The sequence below is a fragment of the Aspergillus homomorphus genome (genome assembly GCF_003184865.1).
Source record: "Aspergillus homomorphus CBS 101889 unplaced genomic scaffold BO97scaffold_10, whole genome shotgun sequence".
NCBI lineage: Eukaryota > Fungi > Ascomycota > Eurotiomycetes > Eurotiales > Aspergillaceae > Aspergillus > Aspergillus homomorphus.
In genome coordinates, this window is record NW_020291896.1 from 525,662 (window position 1) to 553,644 (window position 27,983).

Here is a 27,983-nt window from a genome sequence, read left to right on the forward strand (position 1 = left end):
AATCCCAACAAGTTTCATTCGTAACACTCGGCTAAAGTAAGGAATAACTTATAGGAGGGATATATACTCTCGACTTGGATTACAGTTGTTTTACAACAATTGCAAGACTACCTCAAGAGCACGGCGTGCGTTATGTTTCGTATTGCTATTGAGCTGTTTCTCCATGGCCATCCTTCAAGAGGGAAGATGATTGTTGCTGATGGGGCGCATAAGGTATTTTCTATTTTGACACAGTGTGTAAATCAAGGTCTGCTGACATCGGCGCACAGTATATGACCAACACCCCAGCCGCGAAGCAGCTGACCGAGACCTTCCTGACCATCATCCGACAACAACGACACCTGGGCGTGCGGACTATCATATCGACGCAAGAGCCGACAATCTCACCGCGGTTGATTGACCTCTGCTCGATGACAATCATCCACCGGTTCACGAGTCCAGAATGGTACAGGACCATCGAGCAGCATGTTCCCATTGATAGCGACAAAGTCGCGGGAGAGGGTTATCTCTGATGGCTTCCATCAATTGCTAGTCTGCGGACTGGCGAGGCCATCGTGTTTGCTTCCTCTGCGCATATCGTGGGGGAGGATGACGCAGTTATTGATACTAAGCATCGTACATTCAGGATGATGATGAGGAAGAGAGTAACGTGGGACGGGGGGAGGTCCATTGTTTGTGTTCGCTAGTGCGACTATGCTTAGAATTGGGCTTTGACTGCCACATCAGCCAGCCAGTCAATCCACGCTCCGTCCTCTCGATAAATCAGGTGTACAGATTCTGAGCGTCTTCGACTACCAAGCGGTGTCTTTTGGGTTGCGCTGGCATGAGTTATGTATCGTACCTCGATGTCGCGGTTTACTGAGAAGCATGCCGATGAATACAATTCGTAAACTAAAGAGTTTGTGAGGATTGAGATCTGGAGCCCTCACAAGGCTGACCTTCCAAGAAAAGGCTATTCTCCACGGGTCCTTAAGTGTATAGATTCACCTCTTGGCTTCCACTCAGCGGGAGTGACCGACCCTCAGAATTGCCAAATACGAAGGGCGGCCCGACGTTAGTGCCAGATAAGATCAAAACATACTGCATAAACTCTTCCTTGTCGTTGTTCATCCAGCAAACAACCATGAAGAGAAGGCGACTAATCTACCCACTATCCTCAACTAGGTTCTCTACCTACCCCAACCTCTTCTCCCCCATCTCATATCGCGGATCAACCAGACGTGCCGTAACGGACTTTCGCTCTTCAGAACCGCATGTCTTCCCTACTTCAGGTTGGGAGAACATCGACCCTTGCGTGCCAGTTGAGGAAGAGTCAATTCCGACCTACAGGCCCGAAAACTTCTATCCCGTCCGCATCTGGGAAGTATCCAACCATCGCTACCAAGTCGTCGGCAAGTTAGGATATGGATCCAGCGCCACGGTGTGGCTCGGCCGGGACCTGCAGTAAGAACCCACCAACCTTTATTTCAATTGCGCAACCTAATCAAGGTAGGGACCACCAATACGTCGCGTTGAAAATCCACACAGCATCACCAAGAGTAACCCGGGAGATTGAGGTTTACAATCACCTGAGAACTATCCGCTCCCACCACGCGGGCCAGTCGTGTCTACGACCATTGATCGAGGTGTTTCAGGCCCGAAATCAAAGACGACTTGATTTCATCGAAATCTGAACAAGCTGATTTCGACGCGCCTGTGCCGCGGAAGACTCTCAGGGACCGTGTTTTTTACTTCTCACGCCCGTTGCCCATATCGTTTGTGATGCCTGTGCTCTGTAATCTCGGCAAGGCTCGACTGGGTGTTGATCAGCAACAGGGCAACATCATGCCTGATGTCTACCGGGCATCGGAGGTTATATTGGGCATGAATTGGCATTACAAAGTTGATATTCGGAATGTTGGGATGATGGCAAGAGGGCTTTTCCATTAGTACTTGTAACACATCATCAAGCTGACAGTGGGATAGATATGAGATCTGTTCGAGCATCGTCATCTTTTTAAAGCTCGGAATCCCGAAGGGAGGCTGGATGATGAATACCATCTTGCAGAAATGCAGGCAGTCTTAGGATTTCCTCTTCCTGAGTTTCTCGCTCGAAGCGAACGCAGTCTCCGGTTCTGGGATAAGAGTGGTACGTACGGCCTTTTCCTGCGGAAAGAACGGGTAGCATCAACGTATTAACCTTTTGTCTTAGGGAAATGGAAAGGCGCAGCTCCCCTCCCTGATAAGACTATCGAGGCCCTGGAAGAGAGGCTCCGAGGTGATGAGAAGGACGATTTTTTGCGCTTTCTCCGACGCATGTTATCTTGGCTGCCAGAGGAAAGAGCCACTGCAAAAGATTTGTTGTTTGACCCTTGGTTAATGCGCGGTCTCTTCAGGTGAAATTGAGGATGCCTGTCGCACATCCCTTGTGGATTATTGGTCGCAGCATTGAAATTATGCTTGCAGCGAGGGTGCGCAGTAAGCACGACACAACCTTCAGTCCAGGACTTGCTGTTCTATCTCGGCTGATTGAGCCTTGAACTGTTGTATACCTTGTAATTATTGTGATCAGGGCATCAGTTTGTTGAGTCTGTTGTAACAGGTTTGTAACAGCACTTCGATCCATTGACTCCCTGTCCAGAAGAATACCGTGTTGTATCAACGTGAGTCCAAGAGCAAGATATCGCTCCAAGCGTTGTGGCCAAACACAGCCGTAAGCGATGTTTCTACCGCAGGGAGAGGTAAGGATATACTCGACACTCAGCCTCATGCTCTGATCAAGTCTGCAACACGAGGCAGCTACACTGTCATACCGTGATCCATGACACAACTCCTAGGGCTCACGATATCAGGTGTAGCGCCAACCTGCAGCACTAAATCATCAGCATCACCCCACCACCTCAACCCTCAATGCAGGAAAGACAAACGACCGATCCCGGTCATTTCGTGCGACCTTCCTGTCAGTCGAACAAAGTCGTGTGGTTTTCCAAGTGTCCCTCGTGTTCGCGACCTTGCCACACCTACACCTCGTTTCCCCGCACCACTTCAACAATGCCGCAAGAACCGCCACAGCCCTCCATCCATCATTACAGACCATGAGGCAGATAAACACAAGCAACCAGCAGAGCTTCCAACCTAACAGACCCCTTTATCCTGACACAACCGATCCCAGGAACACAGATACCCCCGAGGTCAGAGCGCCAGCTCAACCCGAAAGACGGGGCAGACACAGACCCGAGGACCTCGCGCTGGATAACGCAGACCCGCCATCAGGATACTGGTCCCCGTCCCCGTCGCGAGAGCAGAACGATGTCGATGCAGGGGCGAAGCACGACGAGCGTGGTCGCCGGCCGAATACCTTCCGCCGGATTCGGCGCCGTCTTGCCGTGGCGCTCCGGGCGATTAGCCAGCGGCTGAATAGGCCGCGGTGGATTGATAAGACGGATATGGGATCCTCGCGGGTAGTGGATGGTGCGTCGCGGGAGGTGCAGGCTGATACCAGCCCTGCGGCTGCGGTTCGTGCTTCGTAGGGCTGCGCCTGGGGGTTGCAGGGCGTGGGGGTGCAGTCGGGAGGTATGCGTCGGGGAAAGAGGCTATCACTTGGGGATTGCCGTTGGCAAGATTGTAACAGGGCAGGAGGGCTGGGAAACGATGATGGGAGGGGATTTGCGCTATATATGGGGTTCTTGGCGTCAAAGGAGCTTGGGATTGAAATCGTCTGAAAGAGGGTTGAAGGCCTGGCTTGTTCCCCTAGGGGTATATCTTATGGTGTTGATGGCGAGGTCAAAATGGCTGTCTTGGTTTCGGGTGAGGGCTTGACGCTGCTCTTACGGAGCTACAGGTTGGATGACGCTGCCTTGGAAGTTCTCCTCTTTGACGCTGACAGCGTTTATCTATTCTGGCTTCTAGTGAGGTGTCTGATTTGGCTTTCTGTTTTGAATTCATGAGGCAGGTGTTGAACACCTACTCTGATTCTCTCATCCTTCTTGTCGCACCCAAAACTATACGCAGCAGGCCAGAGCATGATGATAATAGGTCCTGTGTCTACTAGCGAGGAGTATACCACGCCGTCATCTCTCCTCTGTTGCTAAGGTTTACTGAATACTGCTGGTTGATAGTCTCAGTGCGTCGGGGCGGACTAGGATGTACTCTCAAGACAGCGCAACACATCTATCTACGCAGCACCAAAATGAATTGAACTATTGAAAATGAAGAAGAACCGCCAGGACAACAGACAAAGCCACCCACCCTTCTTTCATCTGCTTGATGAGTTTATGATAGACCGGTCGCCCAGTCTACCTTGTACACGTCACGTCTATCCTGTATCGCATTAGTTCACCACAACACCTGGAAGCAAATCATTAGCATGCAACCCCCAGCATGGACTGTTCAAGCACATGCCGACCACCACTAACACAGAAAAAAAAAGCAATGGCATAAATCATAACAATGCATCACATGGCAAACCCGTCCCGTAACATGCTGATCGTCCCCAACACCAGCGCAATGGCATAACATTCTGAACATGCAGATCCCTACATATACAACCCCCACCCTAATGCAATGGTAAAACAAGCTAAGAGCTGCCCACCCAGACCGAAACCGTCGCCGACGTCGTGTAGATCATAAAGCCAAAGCCCAGCACCACCATCGCGAGATCACCCCGCTTAACCCACGGCGACGAGGCCACGCCCTTGTAGTGCAGGTACGCGGGGTAGATGTACACCAGCGGCACGCAGGCAAACGAGCCGATCAGCGACACGAATTTGTCCAGATCTCCGGCTCCGACCGCGGACAACACCCCGCAGCCGAGCAGGGCGGTCGTCCGGAACACGTTCTTCTTCCACTTGATCATTGGGTCGCGCTTGCCGGACCCCTGGCCGAAGAGCTTGCCTTCCAGGATACGCACAGCGGGAAACAGCTGGATGGGAGTGCTGATGAGAATGGCGAGCGAGTAGATCAGCTGCAGCGCGTTGACGAACCGGTCGCCTTGGGGAAAGTTGCTGATGATCTCCGTCTTGGTGTCCGCCCCGAAGGTGGCGTAAGAGAGTGCACCCACGGCCGTAAACAGGACCGTGATGATGCCCATGACAATGTAGAGGAGTCGGTCAAAGTGCTCCGGGTGTTTCATGGAGGACTGAATGGGAAGAATCAATCCGATGCCCTCGAAGGTGAAGATGCAGGATCCGATGGTCAGGGTGAACGATTGTCGATTGAACAATTCTACTGTCGATGCTATGCCCCCAGAGGCCAGACTGGCAATGTCGTAGCAGTAGATGTACCCTAGTCCCATCAAAATAAACACATCTGCGAGCAGAGCCACAGGCCCAAGCTTGGAGATGTTCCTGATCAATGATAACGGGATCAGAACCACCAGTTGCAACCCGATCAGAGCCCCAGTGGTCAGCGCCTCGGGTGGCGCGGAGCTCACCGCCGTCATGAAGGAGTGAATGTTTTCGGCTGTGAAGATGATACACGCACAGACAAATCCAAACTGCGAGATGGCAATCGACGAAAGAATCAGCGATCGCGCTCGTGGGCCAGCGATGTGCTCTCCGATGTCACCATAACCTCCACCATACCGTCTGCGACACTCCAGCAGCAGGTGAAAACACAAGGTACTGATTAGCGACACCAAGAGAAGGGTCACGGACGAGAACAGGATTCCTCCGTTGCGGAAGGCCTTGGGCAGGAAGATGATACCCGTCCCGACGAAAGCCTTGAGCAGCGTGAAGAAGGTCTTCACATTGGAAGCATCGCCGGGCCGAGCGACCCGGGCACTCTTCCGACGACGCAACAGAGGGCTCCGTTCATGGGCCTCCCTCTCTTCCTCTTCCGCGATCGCCGATTCCTCCTCGTCCGTATCGACCAGGTCCTCGCCCGCAAAGTTGCCATAGTTATCCAAGAAATCGAGGAACGAGGCGGTGACGCCTCGCCCATCTAAACGACCATACTTATTCTGCAGGAAGTGGCGGCGGAAGCTACCGGGTTCGTTGGCAGCGACACTTTCTTCAACGGTATCGTCGGTCTGTCGAGGGAGGTGGGAGAAGGTCAGGGCTCGCTTGTCGAGGCGGGCCTGCTTTGAGCGGGCATCGATGCGGTACAGGTCTCGGTGAATATCTCCGCCTTGAAGTTTAAGGGAGGATTGGGGTTCAGGGCCGGACTCGCCGGAGTTGTGCTCGTCTGGTGCATCTGGGGGAGTGAGTTCATCCTGTAACGAAGCGGTGAACTGTGGGTCGAGATGTTGAGATAGGATATTCGCCTCCCTGGGGTCAGGGTCGGTGTTATCGTGGTAGGAAGAGCTCACAAAGTCTGCCATTGTTAGTTAGATGAAAGGGGAGTAAACAAAATAAGCATCCTTGAACGAAGAAGGTAGTTGAGGGTCAGATCGGGTTCAGGGCGAAGAAGGGATGCAGTCCCATCATGTAGTAATGGTGATGACGCCGTTGACGGGACTGCTGAAGACAAAAGAAGCCACGGGCTGCCATCTCCGCCCGCTGATTGGTGAGGGATTCCCCAGTCCGTGATGTCAGGTGATTTCTGACTGCGGTGGCGGGCTGACTCAGCTAGACACCCATTCTCTCAGGCAATTCTTTCTCGGGTATCCACGATCTATGCTTGTCTCCTCGTTTCTGGTTCTTTCTCTGCATGGAAACTACACCATATCAACATACATCACTTTTGATGCGAAATGCATTGCTAGCATACTATTTGTGACATGGTGGTGCATACATCATTTCTTCAATGGTATTGTAGCTCGGTATTCAGTCTCATGCTTACTCAACTAGTACTACCGTGGCTTGACCTTGAATATTGCATCTTCCACTGTTAGTTATATATCATTATCTATAACAACACTCGTCCACACCAGGCAGACGAGGACTGGATCCAGACCCTCTAATCAACACCTTTAACATTTCATAAGAAGACTCTCTGTACTAGAATCACAATTTAGCATTCTCACCCTTCCGCAGCTTCTGATGGGCTCCTGCAAAAGTGCCCGTCACGACGGATGCAGCAGTGCTGAGCTCCAGTGCCAATGCGAAGCAGGCCAAAAATCCGGCAAGCTGTCTCTTCTTCCCTGACCCAGCACATTGCATTATCTGCAGTGCCTCCCGCTGGGTGTCGTACGAGGTGCCTCCCCCAATGACACTCACAGGCAGCGAAGGGAAGTACAGGCTGACGGTGAGGCTTTTCGTGGCTCGGTCATAGAAAGTGCTCTGGTGGCACCATGAAGCATCCGCCACACTCGCAGCGTCCTGGCCAGTCGCGATGAACACAGCAGTCAGCACGTTGACCGCGTCAATGTTGCTGCCATGGATTCCATTCCGGATAGAACCATCTTTCGCCATCTGCAGCAGGTCATAAAACTCAGATGTGGTGCAACCCAGGATCTCTTGACATGTTTCGTCCGACAGGCACGCCCATGCAGTCACTTCCACGCCCCGCGGCGTCTTCACATGTCCCCATGACGGCTTCTTCTCCGAACTCATCTGTCCGTCCACATAAGAGTGCTTGATCTTATATTGCGAAGCATACGTGTCCATCAACCAGGTGCAGCAGCGCTGGGTTGCAATGCTGACCATGTTCTGTCCGGCTGCATCGCCGCAGGTATAGTTGAAGACCACATGAGCGTAGCACCCGATGAGGTGTGGAGTAATGTCCACGAGCTTGAGGTGGTTACTAGTTGATTCCGCCACTTCACAGAGTGTGTTCTCCACATAGGAAAGGACCTGGATGAAATCCTGCGCATCACGCGGGCTGGCGAACTGGAACGACGGACTCCGAGACATGCCCTCACGGCCGAGAATGTATTCCACTCCTCCACTGGCGTTCAGGGCTTTGCATCCTCGACTGCAGCTCGCGATCAGTGCTGCCTCGGTCGTTGCCATGGGTGCACAGATCCTGTGGTTTTCGCCGTCGGAATTGCGAATATCTAGTGGCCCAGCAAGACCGACTGGGACACGTGTAAAACCGATAAAATTCTCGATATGGATCAGAGAGGGATTGGTGGCGTGGTCTGTAATGGACTTGGCGTCTTGGAGATATTGATTGAAGACATCATTCATTTTCTTCGACGGAGGAGCCATGTTTGGCAGCAAGATGGAGCTCTGTAACGGCTTGGACAGATGATGGCCTCGCGAGATCTCTTTATATTTCAGGACGGCAACGCAAACCGGAATAAGCTTTCCTGCAACCGGGAACAACAGGCTTCTACTTCCATCTTCAGGCTTTGGGCTTCAGGTTACCACTTTCAACTGCGAAGAACATGACCAAGTCTTGAAATAGAGGGGCGAATCTTCCCTCCAACCGAAGTCTATGACGATCAATGGTTTGCTGGGGTGCATTGCCGAATTCCTTTTCAGTTTCCTCAGGGCAGAATCATCAATCCAATATACATACGACCTTACCACGTTGATTTCAGGTTCGCTTATGACGACTACCATAATGCCTCAGGTTGCAAAACGGCACTGCTCCATTGCACTAATTCAGAAGTGGGGGTTCCTGCATACAATCTTACGCCATCATGCAGCTGGGCCCTGGCAATCATGGGTGAAACACAATGCCACCAACCAAGCGGAGCAAAGACTGACCGACCAAGCCGTTCCTTGTTGTTGGACCGGACAATTATTAGAAATACAAAGGAGCATTGACTGAATATCCTTAGTGATGGCACAAATAAATACGGATGCACCTTGCTATTGTCGAACTCATCTTCCATCAAGCTTCTGTGCTAATTGATTCTCAAGCATCATGACTATCGGAATCGCCTTTATCGGAGCAGGTAAAAACCCCCGACCTTAGGTTGAGCATTCCTAATACCATTCTTTAGGTCTCTTCATCAAGGACTACCATTTGGTATGCAACTCACGAGCCCAACAGAAGCAATGAAAGATTGACCTCCCCAGCCTGGAGTTCAAGCCTCCCCAGACCTCGAGCTGAAGGCCGTCTACTCTCGCTCCCTGGAATCTGCCGCCAGCATCGCCCCCGACCAACACATCGACCGCTATGCCGACAACGCCGACCAAGGTCTCGACCAGCTTCTTGCACGTAATGACATTCAAGCCGTGATCATTGCGTGCGTTAACTGCCACTTCATCCCTCACACGAAGACGTCTCAAAGATCAGCTAACCCCCCAAAGGCTCCCCATCGCCAATCAAGCCCACTACGTCCGCGCCGCCCTAACAGCTGGCAAACACGTCCTCTCCGAGAAACCCATCGCCAAAGACCTTTCGGAAGCGACCGCCTTACTGGACTGGTATCGCACCACTATCCTGCCCAAGGGCACCATCTGGTCCGTTGCCGAGAACTACCGCTACTTCGACACGCTTCGGCACGGGCGCGCCCAAATGCATCGTCTCGGTCGCATCCGCCAATTCCGCACGCAGGTCTACTTCGATTGCCGACCGGGCCGATTTGTGTACTGGCCTTTCTTCGGTATCACCCATTTTCAGAGAAATTTGTGTGTGTTTTATGGTGGCTGATGACTGAACCTAGAGCTTGCGTGGCGTCAACAACCGGAGCATCAGGGTGGAGCGGTGCTGGACATCGGGGTTCATCATGCAGCGGCGATGCGGTACCTACTGGGGAAAGGGGAACGGATTACGCAGGTGAGTGCTTTTGTGGGCAGCTTTGCGGATGCGTTGCCACCGGTGGACACGGTGGATGCGATGCTGCGGACCGAGTCCGGCGCGCAGGGAACGTTTCAGCTGTCGGGTTGTTCGAGTTTGAAGGAGGGTGGGTGGACGGTTGTTGGCGAGAATGGCCATCTTCAGGCGAATGATGATATGGTGGTGTTGAACCTGGATGAACAGGAGGAAAGCAAGACACTGCCGCTGGAGAAACTGGCGGTCGTGAATGAGATTCAGGCATGGGGGGAGGCGTTGGTATCGGGACAGTTGAAACCCGAACAGCGGCCGGAGGAAGCGTTGGCAGATCTAGAAGTGGTGCGTCTATTGAAGCGATCGGGATGATAACGATGGTCTACTGACGGAATATAGATCGAGTTGATCTTGAAGAGTGGTGCGGAGAATGGTGCACCGCAGGCTACCAGATATCAATGACTGGGGCGTAGCAGGTCTGGATAACTGAGGTGAATTCTACCGAGAATTAGCATCATATCTAGTACACTTTCCTATATCTTTGATTAGCAATTCTCTAGCTGGAATCAATGGTATGAACGGTTTTCTACCTTGCGCTTCGTACTTGTCCTCCGTTCAAGCCGTGAAGGACTGTCTGTCCAAGTGAAGCAGCCACTGGCAATCATTCAGCTCGTGAATCAATCCAAATGAAGTCTCCAGATGTGCGAACGCATTGACAGCTCATCTATACACACACCCGAATCTCTATTCCAGGGTCTCGGCCAGGAAGTTATGCATGCGGTTGTGGAAGTACTGTGCTGTACATGCAACGATAAATGTGTCGAAGTCGCAAGTAATGCTGCATTGGCTGTCCTCTAACACAAGAACTCGAAGTGGTTGTGGCTATTTTACAATCCATGAACTTCTCAAAACCACACCAACAACTATACGTTCAGAGCAGCCACCGTTCTAAGAATCTACGCCGTCTTCCGCTTCTCAATCGTCAACCACATATCCGTCCAGTGGCCCACACCCCCCTGAATCACAAATCGTGCCGCCGGCTTATCCTTAATCACATGGGGGGTATAGTATCGGAAGAACTAGAACAATTCGTCAGTCAAAACCAAACAAACCCGAACCAAGCAATCGGATATATCATACCTGCAACGGCCCCTTAAACAGCTCCATCATTGCGATATCTCTGCCCAAACACACGCGGGCCCCATACCCAAAGGTGAAGATATACTTGTTCAACACCTTGGCGTGCTCGGGATCCAACCAGCGCTCGGGCTTAAACTCCTCGGCATCCTCGCCAAACACCTTACGGTCGCGATGCATAATCCACGGGTTTCCGGAGATCTCGGTGCCCGGCGGGGCGAACTTGCCGTACAGCTCGATGCCGGGCTCGGACACATAGCGCGGGAAGATGTTAGGCGCGGGGGGATTCAGGCGGATCGTCTCGCGCACACAGGCGACATAGTAGGGGAGGTGGTCGACGATGTCGGCGTACTGCGGCATGGAGTCAGCGGGGATGAGGCCGCGGGCGACGGCGTCATCGATCTCGGCCATCATGCGGTCGTAGACGGCGCGGTGCGTGAGGAGGTTGTGCACCAGCGCTTGGAAGACGGTCCCGGTGGTGTCGGCGCCCGCCAGGAGCACGAGCAGCACTTCCGCCTTGATGTACTCCATGTCCAGTGGCTGGTTGTTCTCGGTGCGCGCCTCTAGAAACGTCTGCAGGAGGTCGACCCGCCCGATGTCCTTCTTCTCTGCGAGGTCGCGCAGCCGTTGGTCGATGAGTCGGTCGCGGAACCGCATTAGCACCCCTACGCCCGACTGGTCCGCCGGCGTCGCCACCAGGTATTTCTTGAGGAAGGTCGTTTTCACCCAGCTCGTGAACGGGTGCAGTCGCGAGAGCAGCCCGAAGGCCGGCAGGCCGTCGTGGAAGCCTTGGATTAGCCCGCCCACGTCGTGGGCTTGCGATACGAAACCGAAGGGTGCGCCGAAGCCGACCTCGCTGATGATGTCGTACGCCATGTAGCTGTGTTAAGTCGGGGTTAGTGGTGAGTTGGACAGGCTGGGCTTCGCGAGAGGCATAGGCAGGGGCAATCGATGCAGAACATACACAGCCCACCAGGCAAAGTCAAAGACCTCCCCGGTACTGGAGTACTTTTCGTCGAGTTTGTCAAGCCACTCTTGCATGCGGAGATCAATCAGAGGTTCCATCTTCTTCACATTGCTGAAGCTATACTGCAGCGGGCGTCAGTCACCAGTCTCGCGGTGAAGCATGTATAAACGTACCGGCCCGGCGGAGTGCTTGCGGAAGGAGGAGTGCGTCTTGTACGAGCGCATGTTGAACAGCGACTCGGTTTCTCCGAACGATCCGGTAATGTAGTGTCCAGTTTTGTCGGCCTGGCGGTGATAGATATCCGGCAGCTTTGTCGGGTCGCTGACCAGCAGCAGAGTCGGGGTGATGCGGACAACGGGGCCTGTGAATGAAAGACCTCGGCGTTAGATGCTGCTATGTTGATATTTCGCGAATTCTCCAGAGACAGAGTCGGTACCATATTTCTTCGTCAGCTCAGAAACAGTCTCCAGCTCTGTTTGCCGCAGATTGTGCCATGCGAGCCAGATGCGCGTGACGCTGCCCCAGAACGGCCCGGGGAATTTGGCGAGAGGGTGGAAGAAGCGATAGTAGATGATTTGGTAGACGAATTGAAGTACGACATATACGACCAGACCCAAAGCCACCCTGGCTAGGGTGATTTGCGACAGGAAACTCTCCAGTCCCATAGCTGCTTGGTGAATGAGGCAGTCGAAGCTTCGCAAGTCGAGGAGACGAGCTCTTAAGAATGCGACCGTTGCCTGACCTCACACCGGCCAAGCAGTAGCAGGGCTCTTTGTCTCCATCGCTGCTCAGTCCTCCAGTAAGGGGCCTTTGCTAGGGTTGATCCGGCAGTGGGTAGAGGGCAAATCACCGCGGTGTTTCATAAACAATCGCATTCTCATTGGCACGAGCTGGCGCAGTGGGCAACGTGCAGTCCGTTCCTCGTGCCGACAAGCGAAAGAGGCATCCAAGCGTCCACTCAACCGAGACACGGAGATTGTCCAGCCTGTTTCGGGGGGGACCTAGAATCAAATGGGCAGACTATCCCGGTTGGAGCACCGTTTGGCGCGGGGAGGAGAGGGAGGGAGGGAGGGGTGGACATGGCATGGTGGGTGTCGATGGGCCCTGACGGGCTGTCAGACGCACAGCAGCTCATATACGAAGCTTAGGGTTCAACGGCGCCTCGTGGCCGCGAATGCTACTACTGTCCAGTGTACACCGCAGTGAGTGACTGAGCGACCCACGGAAGACAACGACATCGAATCTCATTGACGGTCGTCGTTGTTAGTGATTCGGTTGACAGCTGTCAGAGCAACAAATCTGGCTCGAAGAACAGGCATCTTCCCTGTCAAGTTTGGGGGTGTGAAAGACTTCTTCCGCGGCGTCTTGGTGGGTTGGCTGGAAGCCTGGATTGTAACCGGCTCCATAACTGCTCTCGTCCTCCCCCCTTAATTCGAGCGAGGCATTAGGGTTATAACTTGTACCCGCCTTGAAGCCCCTCGTCGCGCAATGTGACCTATCCCATCGACAGCTCCAAATTGAGCCCCACCGGACAACAGTCGCTTCGCGGACAGTGACTCCATTGCGTGCGGCCACTAAACTGCAGCTAATTGCAACTAAAGGCCGCTAATGCGCGCACCGTCATTCGATCGACAATGCCAAGACCAACGCTCGCTCTCGTCATTCGCCGTGCGGGAGTGAACGACAATTGTACTTTTGACAAGCTGCGTCGCCAACGGTGCCCCGTTGCAGGAAAGAGCGTTCCGTCGGATTGCCACTCATGATGTTCCAGGGGGAAGTTGGTTGCCAGCTTGCAAATCTCCACCCGTTAACGGCTTTCATGCTCAGAAGAAAACCGCAAGACCGAAGAGCTAGCGGTCGCGCTCGCAAGGACCGGAAGAAATCTGCCGTTTTGTCCGACCGTCGATGGGCCTTCGCCGTGAGGGCCGCCTGAATCCACCTTGTGATGGGGGAGGGAGAACGATGGCGATTCCCGCTTCAGCCCTTTCGCTGCCGTTGAACCACCCTAGTTTATAGTGAATTAGATCGTGGATGTAGGAAATGGTTCCTCTCCAGACTGTAGCTAAATCGCGGAGGCCATTTCAGCACTCCATCACCCCTGAATAAGAGCAAACCGAACCCCGGGGTGTACCAAGGCCGTGGTCGTTCCGGATTGACATACTATGGGAAATAATCGACCGGGATTTGGGCCTGGGTGCATGGCCGACTCTTGCGCACTCACAGTCTCCCACCGTCATCGACTTGCAGGTTCTCCGATTTCGGTTTCTTCCTTGCGTGGGTGGGTCAGGACAATCGCGATGCCCCAACGCCACCACCAGTCTCCCGCCAATCTGCCGTCAGTGGCTGTCATGCCCTAAGCCAGTTGCAGAGAATGCGTTCCGCTTCCCGCTTCGAAGCCCAGTTGCCGGCGTTTTAGGGCAGCTACTGGCGTCGGAACCTAATTCCTGCTAAGGTCGCCTATCTTAGGATTTTCAATAGTCAAGAAGGCTCGGGAAATGGCATGGGAGGGTGAATCAGTCGGATGCGAGCAAGAATGCCATTGTCCGGAGGGGTGACAGCAATGGCATCTCGAACTTGAGTCATTCATACGCAGTACACTGGGGCAGAACAATTGATCGCGCAGGGTTCTCTGTCAACTGTCAATTCCGCGCCCGTCCGCGGTGGAATCGCGATCGGCGTGTTTCATTTCTCCCCCGTCCGGAACGATGACCCGCGCCGACGATCCGGTCACAGATGCTATTCTTGTCACGCATTGGCCAAAGGAAACGTCAAAAGGTCCTGGAGCTGTCCGCTTAACGCAGGCGCTGTGTCGAATGCACTCTTCACATTTCGTCGATACGATATGTGGACAACACCACTCTCTCTGCTAAACCCAATTGAGCGAAGGCGTCCAAGCTAGGGTCTCCTCCCAATCGGTTGCATTTCCACCTCCTTTCCAGAACATTGAACCCAAAGATTGGGGAAATCTTGCGAAATTCTCGCTCCTGATTCCCTGTTCGGGGAAACGCTACTGGTCATCCATTTTCACGGCCTGTGCCAAGGGAGGGCGAAGATGGGGATCAGGGGAAGAACCCCGAGCTAGGGCTCTCCCAGCAGGGCGACTTGCCCAGCCCATTGAAGCTGCTGCATGATCAAAACCCCGAATCGATTTGCAAATTAGCAGTCGATGCGCGACGCCAGGTCGCTTCCACCTACATAAAAGGCACGTCACTCGACCAGAGCCGAATTGGACTCGAAAGATTCTTTCTTTCCCTTTCGCCCGCTGTGCTGTATAGCTTCTTGACATGGCCAAGACGCAGGGCCCCGTTGTGGCGGGCGTGGCCATCGCCTTTGCCGTGTTGACCTTTATCGTTCTTTGTCTGCGGTTATTTGCCCGGCTCTTCGTGTTGAAGCGGATGGGACTGGATGATTGTGAGTCGTCTGCTTTTTTGGGACAACCCTGAGTTTGGCTGACCGTTTCTCAGATCTGATTATCGTCGCTTGTGTAAGATAACTTCCGGGAATCGAGTTGAGCTTAGCTGATATACATAGTTGCTTTCATGGGCTTTCACAGCGGTGACAATAGTTGGTATGCTCTGTGCCCCGGCGTTTCTGACATTGACAATACTAACCACCATCAGCCGTCCAATATGGCATGGGCAAGCATATAGATGAAGTCGACCAAGATGGTCTCATTACCTACGCCTTTGTACGCTGCCCCCGCTATTGATCTCAACGATCCCTCCTAATCATGTTTCCTGCAGGTCGTCTGGCTAAGCTCGATGTTCTACCTCGCCTGTCTAGGCTTCATCAAAACCTCGGTCTGCTTCTTCTACACTCGACTGGGCGATAAAGCCTTGACTCGATTGTCGGTTGTAATGATGTGCGTGGTGGGAGGTCAAGCAACGGCGTTTGTCCTGACGGCGGCCTTTCAATGCAAACCGATCCCCAAAGCGTGGAATCCCAGTCTCGAAGGCCAGTGCGTGGACATCAACGTCTTCTACCTCGCCAACGCGGCCCTGAACATCGTCACCGATTTATTGACCTACACACTCCCTATCCGGGTGATCCTCCACCTCCATATGCCATACAAACAAAAGCTGGCATTGGGATTCATTCTCTGCCTGGGTCTATTGTACGTCACTTCCCACAACCCATCCCCGCCCCATTCTAACTCTCAATCTCCAGCGCCTGCGTCTCCTCCATTATCCGCATCACCTACATCCCAGCTATGCTCACCTCCGCGGACTCCACCTACGCCATCAGCGGCGCAATGTACTGGTCGTCCATCGAGATCAACGTTGGCATCCTGGCGTCCTCCATCCCCTCGTTCAAAGCGATCGCCTCGCGCTTCCTCCCTCGCTGGATCGGCGAATACTCCTCCAACAAAGGCTACGGCGGCTGGTCGAGCAGCAACAACAACGCTGCCAAGCGGTACGGGTCCGGCTTCTCCAAGCCGCGGCCGCCCGAGTACGGGATGAGTGTGCTACAGAGCTGCGCCGAAACGGAGACGATCGCAGGGACACATATCGAGCGGAACGGAAGCGAGGACCGTATCGTGATCCCCGCGGGCAAGATCATGGCCCAGACAGAGATCGAGACGAATGTGGAGGTCAGCCCGGTCTATTTGCGGTCGTCACCTTCCTTTGATCTTCCGCGGTGATGATTTATTGTACTGTACATTATACTAGACCTGTCCATATGTCATGCATAGACTACGTTCATTTGTTCACAACACTCTCATGATTGACTCCCCAGTAGATATTGTCAATCATACGATTATCACCTGGGAAAGCGCAAACCCCAAGCCCCAGCCCCTCCTCGCTCAGACCTCGTACTGTCTCCCCTGTCGCCACACTGTACTCCCAGGGATTCCACAAGTCACATGCAACCCCCTGCAAGGTTGGAGGGGTAAGAATCTGATACATAGACTCGCAGGATTTGCCCGACAAGACAGATCCAGATGCAAGACCCACTCGTACTGTACAGTACTTATGGTCCGCTCGGATGTCGGAGATGACGAGTTCGTGATACATCACATTTTGTCCTCCGCGCGGGCCGCTGGGACCGGTAAATCCTGAAGGTAGGGCGGAAGATGATATGCATATTAAATCTCACTATCCGGGTGATCATGGGGAAGAGGGGTCCGGGGTGAGCAGATTGGCGTGATTGTCGCTGTGAGGCTGGGGTTTTTTACTTGACTTGGGCTGGTTTGGCGGGAATTGCTCGGTGACATGTCGGGATTTGACGGTGTTTGTTGGGTGTTGAACTCGTCTGTATGCTGCGCGAAGGATGCTTCTTGGCTTCTTCCTAGGTATCTAGCATGTCGAGTATTAGCGCCGGCTCGAAATTGATACCTTGATGCACAAGCGCCCAGACAATTACCCACATTGCAGGCGTCCAGGTGGAATAAGCTGATGATCTCGCATTCGCTGCGTTTTTCTTTGTGTGATGATTGACAATGGTCATGACTCTCCAGACATATCCTGCTTATTCGTTCACTCTCTTCACTATTGACATACTAATACTTACTAAGTTTACGTCAGGGTTATTGGCGACAATATGCACTCTCATTCTTGGGCCGAATGGATGACTTACAGTTCGCTGCCTGCTCTGCTGAGGTGTAGATAGTTGCCAACATGAATCACCTCATGGAATAATACAGCTTGTCGACCCTGATGCTGCCGACCGGCTACAACAATCCGATAATATTTTTCATCGAGGACAAGCAGCCCACAAGGATGTCTTCGACGTTGTCATTGAGGCAAGGGACAAGGGATCATCATGCTCCTGCCCGGGAACCACATTGACGGCGGGAGCCATCGCCGATCGCGTCCGGAAGCCGCTGTATGTGCTGCGCGTCGGCGAGCTGGGATGACATGCGGAGATGTGAAACACCGACTGAATACGGTCCTTGAGCTCGCTGAGAAGGGGGATGCGGTTCTGCTGTTCGATGAATGCGATGTGTTCCTGCCAGAGCGGTCGAGCAGTCAGCTGGAGCAGAACAATGTGGTGGCTGTTTTCTTGCGGTGAGTGGTGTAGCTCTTGCGCTGCTGCAGTGTATAGACGCTGACTGGAAGCTCCTGCTCGAATACTAAAGTGGCGTCATGATCATGACCTCGAACCGCGCCGACACAATGGATCAAGCTTTCCAGAGTAGGATCCTTCTCACCATGTACTATCCGGACCTGGATTCAACTGCGAGGGAGCATATCTGGCGCCGCTGCACATCCAGTCAAAGGGCCAGTTTGTGCTGACCGATGAGGTCTTCCAGCTTCTCTCTTTATGAATGGCCGACAGACCAAGAATTTGCGGCCCTGGAAGATACGAGTCTTGGCATGGAGCAGATCGGGACTGTGCTTGAGGCGACGCGAATGGTGTTGTTGTTAGGACAGTAGGTCAGCATGTGAGGAGGAATGGAGTTGATCTACCGGCAAGAAGACTACATCCCCTGTCTTGGTATTAGTTATTGCTGGACATTATCTTCAGCAACGACGTCGGACCACACAACCTGCAGGACGTGGTATAATTAGAATTTCAGCCACTCGTCCCCCTCTGCACATTCCAGCACCCCCACGCCTGTCACTCGGCCCAGATGTCCCAATTGTGTCTTGAACCACCGCTGCTCGTCACCCAGTCCTTCTATACCCGAAGCAACAGTCAACGGCCACACCACCAGACTAGCCCTATAGGGCGTGGGCTGCTGCTTCTCATTCCAAGCAACAGACCGTATTCCCCACGCTGCATTGTCCTTGACTTCAATCTGCCCCAGAACGAACGGCAAACAAGCCGCCAGCTGCCTTGCCAGATTCTTCAGCTCCGCCTCGTGGGCAGCCGCCAGTTCTCTCGCAGCAGCAAGATCGCACCACATCGCAGCCCCGGACCCTGGGATCTCAGATTCCACAAATAGCAGCACTCTCAAGCAAACACTCTCCACCAACATCCGCAAGGTTAAGAAATGACACCACAGCACCGCGTGCGCCAGATCCGAGAAGCAGAGCACTCGGTCTGCCAGCAGCTTAGCATTCCCGGACCCAAGAACATCAACCGTCCCCTCGACCACCTCCTTACTCCACCTCCTCACCCAATCGACCTCCACCTTCCACGCCTCCAACGCAGCCCTGACCATCCTCGCCTGAGAATAAACCTCCTTCGCGACCCCCATATTCCCAACCAAGAACCCCTCACGCGACCCCCCCACCGTTTGCGCAAAATTCCGAGTACCCAAGGCCACGACCTCCCCTCTTAACTGCACAACCCTAACCGCCAACCCATCCAACCGCGCCTCCACACCCTCCCTCTCCCCAAACGCCCTCCCATCCAGAATCCAAACCGGCAACGCCCTCCCCCGCATCAGCGCAGACCTCATCATCGCCCGGCGGGTAAGCTTAATCGCCTCCGTTGCCTTCCATGTACCCCTATCTCCTCGAGCCAGAAACAGAACCCACACCCTTAAAACAGCTAACGCCCCATCCTGGTGTGCAAAACTTCCCACCGTCGCATGGATGTCCTTTGCCAAGGTTGATCCTCTGGTAATCCCTCCGCTGGCCGTGGGTGGAGCGAACCCATTCGAACTTCCCATCCACCCCGGGGTAGTGGTACTATGTCCAGGGACAGGATGGACGGTATCCTCATACCGACTCATAAAGAAGATCATCAGCAGGAGGGTGTCGATTTGCCTGGGTGAAGGATCTGTTTCCACGGATCGGAGGAGCACGCTGAAATCCCGCAGGAGAAGGGCGTATGTAGATGACGCTTCTCTTGCTGCGGGGGGGTAGTGCTTTGCGCGCGCGAAATATGCAAGTGCGAGGGGGGTGATGGCTTTTTCGAGGTCTGCTGTGGTGATTACTGGTGGAGAGTGGTGAAAATGGGGCTGCGGGAGGGTGCGCAGGGTCGAGATGTATGTTTCTGTTAGGCTTGTGGTGAAGGATGAGGGATTGGTGGAGGGGGACGGGGAGGTGTAGTGATGGAGGTAGTGGGCTATGGCTTGGGTTTTGAGGGAGGGTTGCGGCTGTCTTAGGATGAGGAGGGGGGTGAGTCTGGGGCTCAGGCTCGGGCTCGGGCTCGCAGGTCTGCGGCGGGGGCCGCGCGGACGCTTCTGCTGGCCGCTTGCGTAGCGGTTTTCGTGGTGGAATGGTTGCGATTGTGCTCTATAGAGGCCGGCGCAGGTGCGGTGGGATTTCTGGCAGCGCTGGCAGACTGGGTGTGTTTGGTCGCACTGCGTTGGTTGTTAGGGTGGTTGTAGGTTGGGTGCAGGGGCTGCAAGGGGAGAATACCTTTATGCGCCGAGTCCTGCAGGTTTGACAACCTGGTCGATGGTATGGCATTGTGAGTGACGGGTTTGTGGCTTGTTTGGGCCTCTTGCTGCATGCAGGGCTGTCTGTTATCTTAAGGTGAGATTGTCTCGGTTGTATCGGGATCGACGCTTATCTCCGAACATCAGTCAGGAGTATGGCATGGCGTGGGACCTGTGCTTAGTGCCACCAGAAATGATATATTTTCGATGCTTCTCTTCTAGTCTGACGAAGGACCTGTGCATATTGTCAAGGTAGAACTGAATCTGCATGTCGGACACGAATCACTTGCCCTCGGACTTGGCCTCGTCTTCACAACGCACATCCCAACTCGCGCCAGTGCAGAAGCCGCAAAAGCCGCGGAGCGTTGTTCCATGAAATAGTTCGTTGAGCGTGGCTAGGTTTCTAGAGCCAGTCGAGCATCATCTATGATCTACTCTGCCAAGCCTGGCAAAAGAGAATTTCCAGAATCTGGGCAATATTGTCGAAACACAAGCACAAGCACGGCCTAGACCTCGGGCCCGGCGCATCGGGCCATAAGACACTCTCTGACTACATCGACTCTTCTTCTCGACATCGTCCTCACATTCCACTACAGTTTCATCTATTTTCCTCTCTACGGCCAAGATTAAGTTATTCGCCCGAGATATTCACCGGACCAAGCGGCCTGACCTTGGTTGATTACTGCCCTGGCCGATATTTCCTTAGCCAGAATGGAGAGCGATAAGTCGCAGGAAGCTTGACCGGTGATCGGAGGTGAACTGCAATTTCATCTGCGGATTGGAAAGCCTTGCAACTTTTGCGTATGAGTTCTCTGTCCAGACAGTGTCAACGAATCCGACCGGTGTGCCCTCGATAATCCTGGAGAGCCAATGTGGGTCCTCGGTTCAGGGGCTACGACCATGCTTAGGTATGCGAAAGAGATGAAAAGGAGACCATCGCCCCACATCGATCTCGACTTCTCGATCTCGATCTCGATTGCTGAGCTCGAGAACCTGGAGTGAAGGGAACACGAGGGTTGGGAATAACCTATCCCAAACAGCATAAAAAATGAAATTCCTCGATTCATTGAGTAATACTCTTTGATCATCCTATTGCGCAAAGTCGGAGTCATCTCTAATCTTCTTCTTCTTCGCCGTCGCACTCTTCAGCTGCTGCTCTAATCAAAGCCATGTAGTATTCCTTCTCATCGCCAGTCACTTCATAGCCGCCCCAGCGGCGAGCCCACTCAAGCATATTGTCTCTGCTGCACTCGGCCGTCCAGTGTTCCCGGGGACCCAGCACCATGAATTGATAATTCGACTCACGCGACTTGACAGCGAAGCCCCGTGTATCGAAGCGTACACCTCCAGGGGCGGCGTTCCGCCAAATGTATCCCAGATGATAGCCCTCCGTGTGCAGGAAGACGAGATCATCGTGTCTGTTGAGGGCCAAGCACCAGCCCGTGAGTTTCGGGCCTGCGTTATTGCTGGCTTTCTCTTTATTGGACTCGGATCTTTTGTTGACTGGAAATTGTCAGCTGGGTGCTTGGTGCGATGTCCAAATGCTGGCCTTACGGATCCAAAAGACTCCCTGGCCAAGCCAGTCCCCGAGGTTGGTGTTATGCTCCGTCATCTTGCAGTAGGTTGGTTGCTTTGATATTGAAAAAGGGTCTGCTTTGGAGGATATGGTTGGGGGCGATCGCTGTATATTTATACCTAAATCCTCTACCACATGCGGCGCCACAGCTGAACGCTGTCGCCTGAGTGCTGTCCATTCCGATCGAGTATAAACTACTGCAGCTCCGCATGACTACGTAACAGCAGAGATCATCATAGAAGCTGGATGTATATCACTTCAGTAACTGACTCATTCAGGGGGTGATGGCGGAACACTCAGTGGGGTTGTGGCGCATAGGGATGCCGAGTTCGCAACCAGATCGGTAGATCATTCCTTTCTAGCGTGTGTGTACCAGCTGCTTGGGAAATGTCACTCAGCACAGTTTTGTCCACGACCTTTTTCACCAACTCCCATCACGAGCTGAAAGCGAAGGATCTTTCAGCTGAATTATGACAGGAAGAGTGGTGGCGGCGCATTGGGGGAAGACGATCCCAGCCAAACACAAACGATCGAAAAGTGGGACGCAAAAGCTCCACCCATACGAAGCACTCGTACAGCCTCCGATCTGATGTCGATCTCCTGAGATGAACCATTCACTAGGCCAATTACTAGTCATTGACCACAGCATTGTCTTGAGTCAGGTGCCCCCTTTAAACGAAATAGCTTCCATGTCCTGGGTTGTGTCCATCTGCGACAGTCAAGGATTCAATGGTAGGTGTTTACTGTTACGGAATGTATAAAAATGTCAGGTATAAATGGATTGTGCTGGTGCACTCCGCTTGCGACTCAATCGATTATGTCTGATAGGTGTCTGTATGCGGATACCCTAAACAAGAAGGCTCACCTCAGGTTTATATCTTGATAGTGAGGCACGCGGTATACGATCTGCGATTATTGGGTCTGCGGCCTGCCCCGAAGGTGTCCAAGCACCAGACCCAGCAGAAACATAGCACTTAACCTGGTTACATAATGAGCCAATTTGATCAAAAGAGCCTGATACAGCCGTCCCCATTCATTATATCATCATATGTATCGCCTGTTGACACGCCGCCGGAGGCCTGGGCTGTCACGACAGTTGCCTCAGGCACCAACTCCGCCTCACAGATATCAAGCATTGCTTGAGAGATTTCTGGGTATTCCAACTTTGTCATGCTGCTCTCAGATCAGCACCATTCTGCAAAGAGAGTTCTCAATGTTTATGATGGTACCGATAGACCAATCATCAGCAAAGGGGTATAAACCTGCCAAGTTGATATAACAGCACTTAATCAGCTAGGCTTTCATCATGCCATCTCCAGTTTCCTTATCATAAGTGTATAAGAAGTCGGTGCCTTGTGAGGTACCATCCGACTCTAGTGCATAGCTAAAACATAATTCAGACGGCCAACGACACCAATATCGGCCGGACTATCCAGTCGAAAGCCAACCATGATTGACACAAGGCATCGTGAATTGTGCTTGCAGGAGAATTGCCTTATCCGCGGTCATGACCGACGCGTTGTGCCCCGGATTGCCACACGCTCAGGACCGACTCGAGGATATCGGGCAGTCAAGCTATGGATGGTGATCACAACGTCCTTCAGAATGAACCACCTCAGCCTGACGATCGCCCGCATCATACCTTTTCCCATAACACGACTCGATCCCCTGGCTGATAATCGAGTACAGATATTCCCGGATACGTCTGGGATCTCGCTAACTGCACTTCAAAGCATTCCCCATTGGAATATTCCCTGTTTTCTGGATACGACCTGACCATGGAGTCACCAGCCTTAATGAGAGGGTAAAGACAGCCAGCCTATCGAATGCCATCATCTTCACGAAAGGCATACACCATCGCTTGGACATGTTTGACTTTCACTTGAGGCTACCGGACACTCCCAAGAATCCACAATCCGTTCAGAAATCCATAGTGGGACCGCAATCCGGTGACCCTCTGTATCGCGGCTCTCACATGGATCCCACATGATAAATTCTACCTGTCCCAATATCGACTTTTTACCAGGCATTGTTCTATTTTAGGTATAGTAAAGCAGAGTACCGCGTGTGAACATATTGTTGATTGTCTTCCGAGACCTTGAAATTGGCGGAAGCTTAGCGCCCTGATCTGGCAGTTGGATGCCGTCATGAGCTCCCGCATCCGGATGGGCCCGGACAGAGAGAGGAAGTCTTCACATACACAGTAATCTTAGTCAATCCTAGTATCTTACCCACAGTCTGCGACTCTGCGCTTTACTTCTTATCTGGACCTTGTGTACCTCGCACCACAATGCTAGAACCTTGTATCTATCGTATGCATGGATTTCATGGGATGACTATGTAAACCACTGTTGGCTCGCCTAGACAAAACAACCAACCTTTATCGGCTGCGCGTTGAGCAGAACGGAAATCTCATATATATCGCACCGAAAAAGATGGAGACCCGATGATTTGTTCCAGGAAGGTGGGTAGGGTTTTTTAGTATAACGAGTATATCTCTGAGCGGAGATGAGATGGCATCAAGGCATTCCTCTTCACCACCTATGATTTAGCGGCCTAAGGAATCATGTGCCGGACCTTAGGCCTCGCTTGGTCTCTCCCCAACGCCAGCTGCAGAACCGAGACTCGGACAAATGTATCGCTACTATGTTCCATGCCGATATCTGTATATGGAGTTATCCCTCCGGAGTCTGCTACGGCCCACTCCAGATTTTGCAGCAATACAGTCATCGGAGAATCAGGAATGCCTGTGAGCCAAGCAGTAGGGTCGGCTAACGCAACTCAGATTCAATGTAAAGGCCTCTACCGGGCGATCTGGCATTTAGGTCATGGCCTATATCGCTCATAGCCCCCTGAACAGCAAGCCCCGGGCTCATTTATGGCTCTGTGGGTGTCGTGGGGCAGACTAGAAACTTGCATTGTTACGCGACCGCGTGGCAGTTTTCACTCATGTGAACGATCAGGCTCTGTCTCCCCGACGGCACAGTCAGATGGCACAGGGTACCACCACCAGGGGAACTATGGGACCGTAGTATACTGGGCAGCTGACGGGCGCGGAATAAACCGGATAGAGACCAATAGATGATTGGCGAAGTGGTGTTGTGAAAATGTCGTGGCTGAGAGTAGTTGAGTACCTGTTGGGCAGGCATCTCTATTGACGATGAATCTGATTGAAGCCGCGCCTCGGAAACCTTTGCCGCGGCTCCACCAAACGAGCTGAAGGTTTGGCTGCTTTGGGGAATGGCCCACTGGTTTGGGCGGGGCGGACTGTCTCACCTGTCTCCTCGGAGCCGATGATGGGGAAGCACAAGAATGTCATCGTTCGCAGACCCTAGGGATCAGGTGTGAGTTGGTGAGAGAGCGAGATTCGGATTCGGGGGATTGTCCGGCTCGTGAAGAGGGTTACTGTTACTCTGAGATACTCCTGCACTCGTAAATCGAGGGGAAGAAAGGGTGGTTGCACACATCCTCAGGTGATTCCTGGTAGCCGCTGGGGACCTTTGAAGTCTGGAGATTCATATGGGGAAATGCGTTTGGTTCGGAAATAGATTCCAAGATTGGAGCTGTTGATTCTGGAGACTTCCACCGTTCCTAGGGTCGACGGTCGGACTCGACTCTTGACCGGACTATCCCCTCGGCTGCATCGCAACTCATCTATCTTGTGAAGTGTCTCGTACAAGTCCTAATGACGTAGAGCGAATCATGGAGTCTGCAATGAAGCATGCACACGCCAATGCCTCAGTGTAACAACAGGAGCTAACAAAGCTTGACACCTCGTAGTGAGGGTATGGTTGAAAACACACCGAAAGTGGACATGCCCACCACTGGGGAGAGGGGAGGGGAAGTTTAGGGCGACTCCCCGAGAACCTTCAACCAGACACACCCTCTGAATGGAACGCTACATCTGATCAAGTCTGTACTCACACTCTCTCGATCATAATGACAGAAGGATTGAGTTACCTCGCCAAGATTTAGCCACTGGAAGCATCCGGATGATCTTGGATTTGTTCCCAGGGATGCACTTACACTATCCGGCAGTGAACCCTGATTCCCGGACGAGAAGGCAAGCAAGCCATCCCAAAATTGAACAAGAAGTACCAGTTGACCAGTCAGTCGAAGCCGCTGCTGCCATGGAAGTCCGGGTGATACATTATTGACCGAGAACCCCGGGGGAGGGAGGGCGCTCCAGAAACCTAATTTCTTCGATCCGGTAAACCGTCCCAATAAATTCCCGTGGATGGATGGAATTCTTGGGATCGGACCAAACTAGCGATTGCCGAGATGAGCGAATGAGAACCCCCGGCGCACGCCTCCCCTCGCACTGATCGAGACGGTATGCAATAAACCTTGCGCTAAGGGCTCTCCCCCCGGCCCGGATCAGATATCCGTGGCATTCGCAGCTCCTATTGAAGAGTTGGAGAACACTGCCACTCCCCTCCACGGACCTCCCATCCGAATCGTGAAGATAGAATATTGTGGGCTATCGACCAGAGTGGTATAGGGAAGCGAGCGAGAAAGGAAAGGGGGAGCCGTGATAATGCTCTCACATGCGGCCTTGCATGCCCCTGAATCTTGATTCGGGGAAAAAAGAAATTGGTGGAATGTGGAACCAAACCGGGACTATATACTGAGTAGTAAAGCCAAAAAAATAGACCGCAATCGACTCGAGTCCAGGAAGATAATCCCGAGTTGCCAGCCCCAGTGCTACCTACGTCATTCTAGATTGGTGGTTTACTGGTAGCGAGCGTTGTTGTTTCGGCGTTGCTCGGTTCAAGCCGAGCCCTTCGCCAACTGACACTGACTCGTGGTTTAGTGCGCCTTAACACATCCATCCTCCATCCATCTTTCTTCTCTGTTCGTTACATGGCAGAAACCGGAATGGAGGAACCCTCCCTTGAAAGTCCGGTTCGAGAGTTGGCTGGACTTGGTTTTTACAGGTCCAAAAAAGAAAAGAAAGAAAGAAAGAAAGAGCAAGTATCAGTGGTAAGATGCACTGCACCGACCGCGGGTCGAGGCCCCTGGGGCTTGCGGGCAGAGGCCATAACAGAAAAAGCCCAAAGCGGCCGGCAAACTTACCTTGCATCCAGGAATCGCAGAATTAGTCTGAGTCTGTCTGACTAGTCTTCAGGAGGGAAAGTGAGGTGGGGTTGTGGAATGTAGTGGTGGGCTGTCTGTCAAACCTGTTTGGTGGTTACTGCAAGGGAACCCAAGGGAACCCTAAGACATTGCGTCACCATCTGCCTTTCCATCTTGGAGGGGATGGGAATGAAGGGAGCTGAACGGCTGAACGGCGGAAAGGCTGAAGAAAAATCCACCTTAAACACTTTTTAAATCACGTTCTACAAAAGTAGACGGATGGCTCCGTCCGTTGAGGGGTCCCACCCTCCGTGACTTTTGACTGTACAGTAACTCAACTACACTCCTTGTGTGTTTTACCTCATTTCCGATCTCCCCTTCTATCCTCACAACCTTCCACCTCTACACACACACTCACTCACCCGGCGCCCGCGATCGGCCCAATATGGAAATCTCGCGAGTACTAAATTATATGGACGATACCCCTCAATGGGTAGGAGGTCGAGGAGGAGAAGGTAGAGGAGGAGAAGACATGGACACAAAACAACCCAAATCCCGATCCTCGCACGAACGACTCAGTCAACCCTCTTCCTCCGAAGAACCATCCCCCCGACCCATCTGCCCGACCCCGAACCTCTCCTCGCATACCCTCATCCGCAACAAGAAGCCCATCCCGCGTCAGGCCAGCCGCGGATATGCCCCGAAGAGTCGAGCCGCGCTGGCGTGTAACTCGTGTCGACAGGGCAAGTTCAAGTGCACGGGGGAGAAGAACCAATGTCAGCGGTGTGCCATGCTGGGCCGGCAGTGTTGGTATCCCGCCCACAAGCGGGAGCGAATTCAAAGGTAGTGCTCCGTTTTTTTTTTTTTTCTTGTGAGCGGTGCTGTGGAACGAACCATGTTGAAACCCGATTTTTTTTTGCCAGGGAGATGGATCAGTTGGTCACCGAGGCCAATGAATATCGACTGATGCTGGAACTGCTCCTCTCGCGCGTCAACAAAGAGGATGCGGAGGATATCTCTTCTCTGCTGTTCAAGGTATTTGCTGGGTTACTTCCTGTTTACTGTGGGGCTACGACTAATGTTGATACTATGGCGAAGTATGAGAAGTGATGCATCTCGTACTTTTGAACAACCACCCTTTCAACAATCACCCTTTCGTATACTGCATCGTCTAGGCTCCTCAGCAGCCGGGACCAACTGGGACGAATATTACGGCCAGCAAGCCCTCCCTCAAGCCCACTGGTAACAAAGAGGAGGACAACCCTTGCCCTTGCCCCTGATTCACGACTTTGCAGCCCTCCACCCTGATGCCCTCCCGCCGCACTTGATGCCCCTTCCAACGCGGTCAGATTAGGCAGGTCGACTCCATG

General features: G+C 53.0%; 10 protein-coding genes across 10 annotated transcripts; 6 read left to right on the top strand and 4 right to left on the bottom strand.

Moving 5' to 3' along the window:
* Positions 1–186: 186 nt before the first annotated feature.
* On the top strand, positions 187–512 carry BO97DRAFT_423042 (uncharacterized protein; the record flags this gene model as incomplete). The annotated part of the gene is made up of 2 exons (XM_025696849.1): positions 187–213; positions 270–512. 2 exons carry the CDS (start codon positions 187–189, stop codon positions 510–512), a joined length of 270 nt encoding a protein of 89 aa, XP_025553279.1.
* Positions 513–1,123: 611 nt separating this feature from the next.
* Positions 1,124–2,379, top strand: BO97DRAFT_433244 (uncharacterized protein; the record flags this gene model as incomplete). The annotated part of the gene is made up of 4 exons (XM_025697586.1): positions 1,124–1,420; positions 1,708–1,896; positions 1,984–2,128; positions 2,192–2,379. 4 exons carry the CDS (start codon positions 1,124–1,126, stop codon positions 2,377–2,379), a joined length of 819 nt encoding a protein of 272 aa, XP_025553280.1.
* A 1,770-nt stretch (positions 2,380–4,149) lies between these two features.
* BO97DRAFT_404510 (putative amino acid transporter) lies at positions 4,150–6,431 on the bottom strand. Its single transcript, XM_025694976.1, has one exon. The coding sequence runs from the start codon at positions 6,296–6,298 to the stop codon at positions 4,556–4,558; it is 1,743 nt and encodes a 580-aa protein (XP_025553281.1). The 5' UTR covers positions 6,299–6,431; the 3' UTR covers positions 4,150–4,555.
* A 492-nt stretch (positions 6,432–6,923) lies between these two features.
* Positions 6,924–8,069, bottom strand: BO97DRAFT_442020 (substrate-binding domain of hmg-CoA reductase; the record flags this gene model as incomplete). Its single annotated transcript, XM_025698222.1, has 1 exon — positions 6,924–8,069. The coding sequence occupies one exon, from the start codon at positions 8,067–8,069 to the stop codon at positions 6,924–6,926; it is 1,146 nt and encodes a 381-aa protein (XP_025553282.1).
* Positions 8,070–8,673: 604 nt separating this feature from the next.
* BO97DRAFT_404511 (Gfo/Idh/MocA family protein) lies at positions 8,674–10,084 on the top strand. Its single transcript, XM_025694977.1, has 6 exons — positions 8,674–8,764; positions 8,813–8,838; positions 8,889–9,058; positions 9,123–9,418; positions 9,479–9,927; positions 9,982–10,084. Exons 1-6 carry the CDS (start codon positions 8,734–8,736, stop codon positions 10,042–10,044), a joined length of 1,035 nt encoding a protein of 344 aa, XP_025553283.1. The 5' UTR covers positions 8,674–8,733; the 3' UTR covers positions 10,045–10,084.
* Positions 10,085–10,419: 335 nt separating this feature from the next.
* On the bottom strand, positions 10,420–12,740 carry BO97DRAFT_404513 (cytochrome P450). The gene is made up of 5 exons (XM_025694978.1): positions 12,123–12,740; positions 11,860–12,047; positions 11,684–11,808; positions 10,723–11,599; positions 10,420–10,661 (listed from the first exon to the last, which is right to left on the bottom strand). Exons 1-5 carry the CDS (start codon positions 12,349–12,351, stop codon positions 10,539–10,541), a joined length of 1,542 nt encoding a protein of 513 aa, XP_025553284.1. The 5' UTR covers positions 12,352–12,740; the 3' UTR covers positions 10,420–10,538.
* A 1,749-nt stretch (positions 12,741–14,489) lies between these two features.
* On the top strand, positions 14,490–16,387 carry BO97DRAFT_365926 (uncharacterized protein). Its single transcript, XM_025692599.1, has 6 exons — positions 14,490–15,097; positions 15,151–15,170; positions 15,218–15,254; positions 15,307–15,374; positions 15,430–15,800; positions 15,854–16,387. Exons 1-6 carry the CDS (start codon positions 14,971–14,973, stop codon positions 16,326–16,328), a joined length of 1,098 nt encoding a protein of 365 aa, XP_025553285.1. The 5' UTR covers positions 14,490–14,970; the 3' UTR covers positions 16,329–16,387.
* A 905-nt stretch (positions 16,388–17,292) lies between these two features.
* BO97DRAFT_21087 (uncharacterized protein) lies at positions 17,293–18,058 on the top strand. Its single transcript, XM_025690567.1, has 2 exons — positions 17,293–17,694; positions 17,766–18,058. The coding sequence occupies exons 1-2, from the start codon at positions 17,450–17,452 to the stop codon at positions 17,920–17,922; spliced, it is 402 nt and encodes a 133-aa protein (XP_025553286.1). The 5' UTR covers positions 17,293–17,449; the 3' UTR covers positions 17,923–18,058.
* Positions 18,059–18,182: 124 nt separating this feature from the next.
* Positions 18,183–19,992, bottom strand: BO97DRAFT_476874 (Zn(II)2Cys6 transcription factor domain-containing protein; the record flags this gene model as incomplete). The annotated part of the gene is made up of 2 exons (XM_025700512.1): positions 18,183–19,883; positions 19,942–19,992. 2 exons carry the CDS (start codon positions 19,990–19,992, stop codon positions 18,195–18,197), a joined length of 1,740 nt encoding a protein of 579 aa, XP_025553287.1. The 3' UTR covers positions 18,183–18,194.
* A 6,868-nt stretch (positions 19,993–26,860) lies between these two features.
* BO97DRAFT_21174 (Zn(II)2Cys6 transcription factor domain-containing protein) lies at positions 26,861–27,852 on the top strand. The gene is made up of 3 exons (XM_025690576.1): positions 26,861–27,456; positions 27,537–27,648; positions 27,712–27,852. Exons 1-3 carry the CDS (start codon positions 27,059–27,061, stop codon positions 27,721–27,723), a joined length of 522 nt encoding a protein of 173 aa, XP_025553288.1. The 5' UTR covers positions 26,861–27,058; the 3' UTR covers positions 27,724–27,852.
* Positions 27,853–27,983: the final 131 nt, after the last annotated feature.

Excerpts from the sequence above, each read along its gene's own strand:
- BO97DRAFT_404510 (XM_025694976.1), bottom strand. The coding sequence starts at position 6,298 with ATGGCAGACTTTGTGAGCTCTTCCTACCACGATAACACCGACCCTGAC.
- BO97DRAFT_404513 (XM_025694978.1), bottom strand. The coding sequence starts at position 12,351 with ATGGGACTGGAGAGTTTCCTGTCGCAAATCACCCTAGCCAGGGTGGCT. Across the intron at positions 11,809-11,859 it reads GCAAGCACTCCGCCGGGCCG|TATAGCTTCAGCAATGTGAA; the intron begins GTACGTTTATAC and ends CGCCCGCTGCAG. Across the intron at positions 11,600-11,683 it reads GACTTTGCCTGGTGGGCTGT|CTACATGGCGTACGACATCA; the intron begins GTATGTTCTGCA and ends GACTTAACACAG.
- BO97DRAFT_365926 (XM_025692599.1), top strand. The coding sequence starts at position 14,971 with ATGGCCAAGACGCAGGGCCCCGTTGTGGCGGGCGTGGCCATCGCCTTT. Across the intron at positions 15,255-15,306 it reads CACAGCGGTGACAATAGTTG|CCGTCCAATATGGCATGGGC; the intron begins GTATGCTCTGTG and ends AACCACCATCAG. Across the intron at positions 15,375-15,429 it reads GTCTCATTACCTACGCCTTT|GTCGTCTGGCTAAGCTCGAT; the intron begins GTACGCTGCCCC and ends TGTTTCCTGCAG.
- BO97DRAFT_21087 (XM_025690567.1), top strand. The coding sequence starts at position 17,450 with ATGCTCCTGCCCGGGAACCACATTGACGGCGGGAGCCATCGCCGATCG. Across the intron at positions 17,695-17,765 it reads GTGGTGGCTGTTTTCTTGCG|TGGCGTCATGATCATGACCT; the intron begins GTGAGTGGTGTA and ends CGAATACTAAAG.
- BO97DRAFT_404511 (XM_025694977.1), top strand. The coding sequence starts at position 8,734 with ATGACTATCGGAATCGCCTTTATCGGAGCAG. Across the intron at positions 8,765-8,812 it reads AATCGCCTTTATCGGAGCAG|GTCTCTTCATCAAGGACTAC; the intron begins GTAAAAACCCCC and ends ACCATTCTTTAG. Across the intron at positions 9,419-9,478 it reads TGTGTACTGGCCTTTCTTCG|AGCTTGCGTGGCGTCAACAA; the intron begins GTATCACCCATT and ends GACTGAACCTAG.
- BO97DRAFT_21174 (XM_025690576.1), top strand. The coding sequence starts at position 27,059 with ATGGAAATCTCGCGAGTACTAAATTATATGGACGATACCCCTCAATGG. Across the intron at positions 27,457-27,536 it reads AAGCGGGAGCGAATTCAAAG|GGAGATGGATCAGTTGGTCA; the intron begins GTAGTGCTCCGT and ends TTTTTTTGCCAG.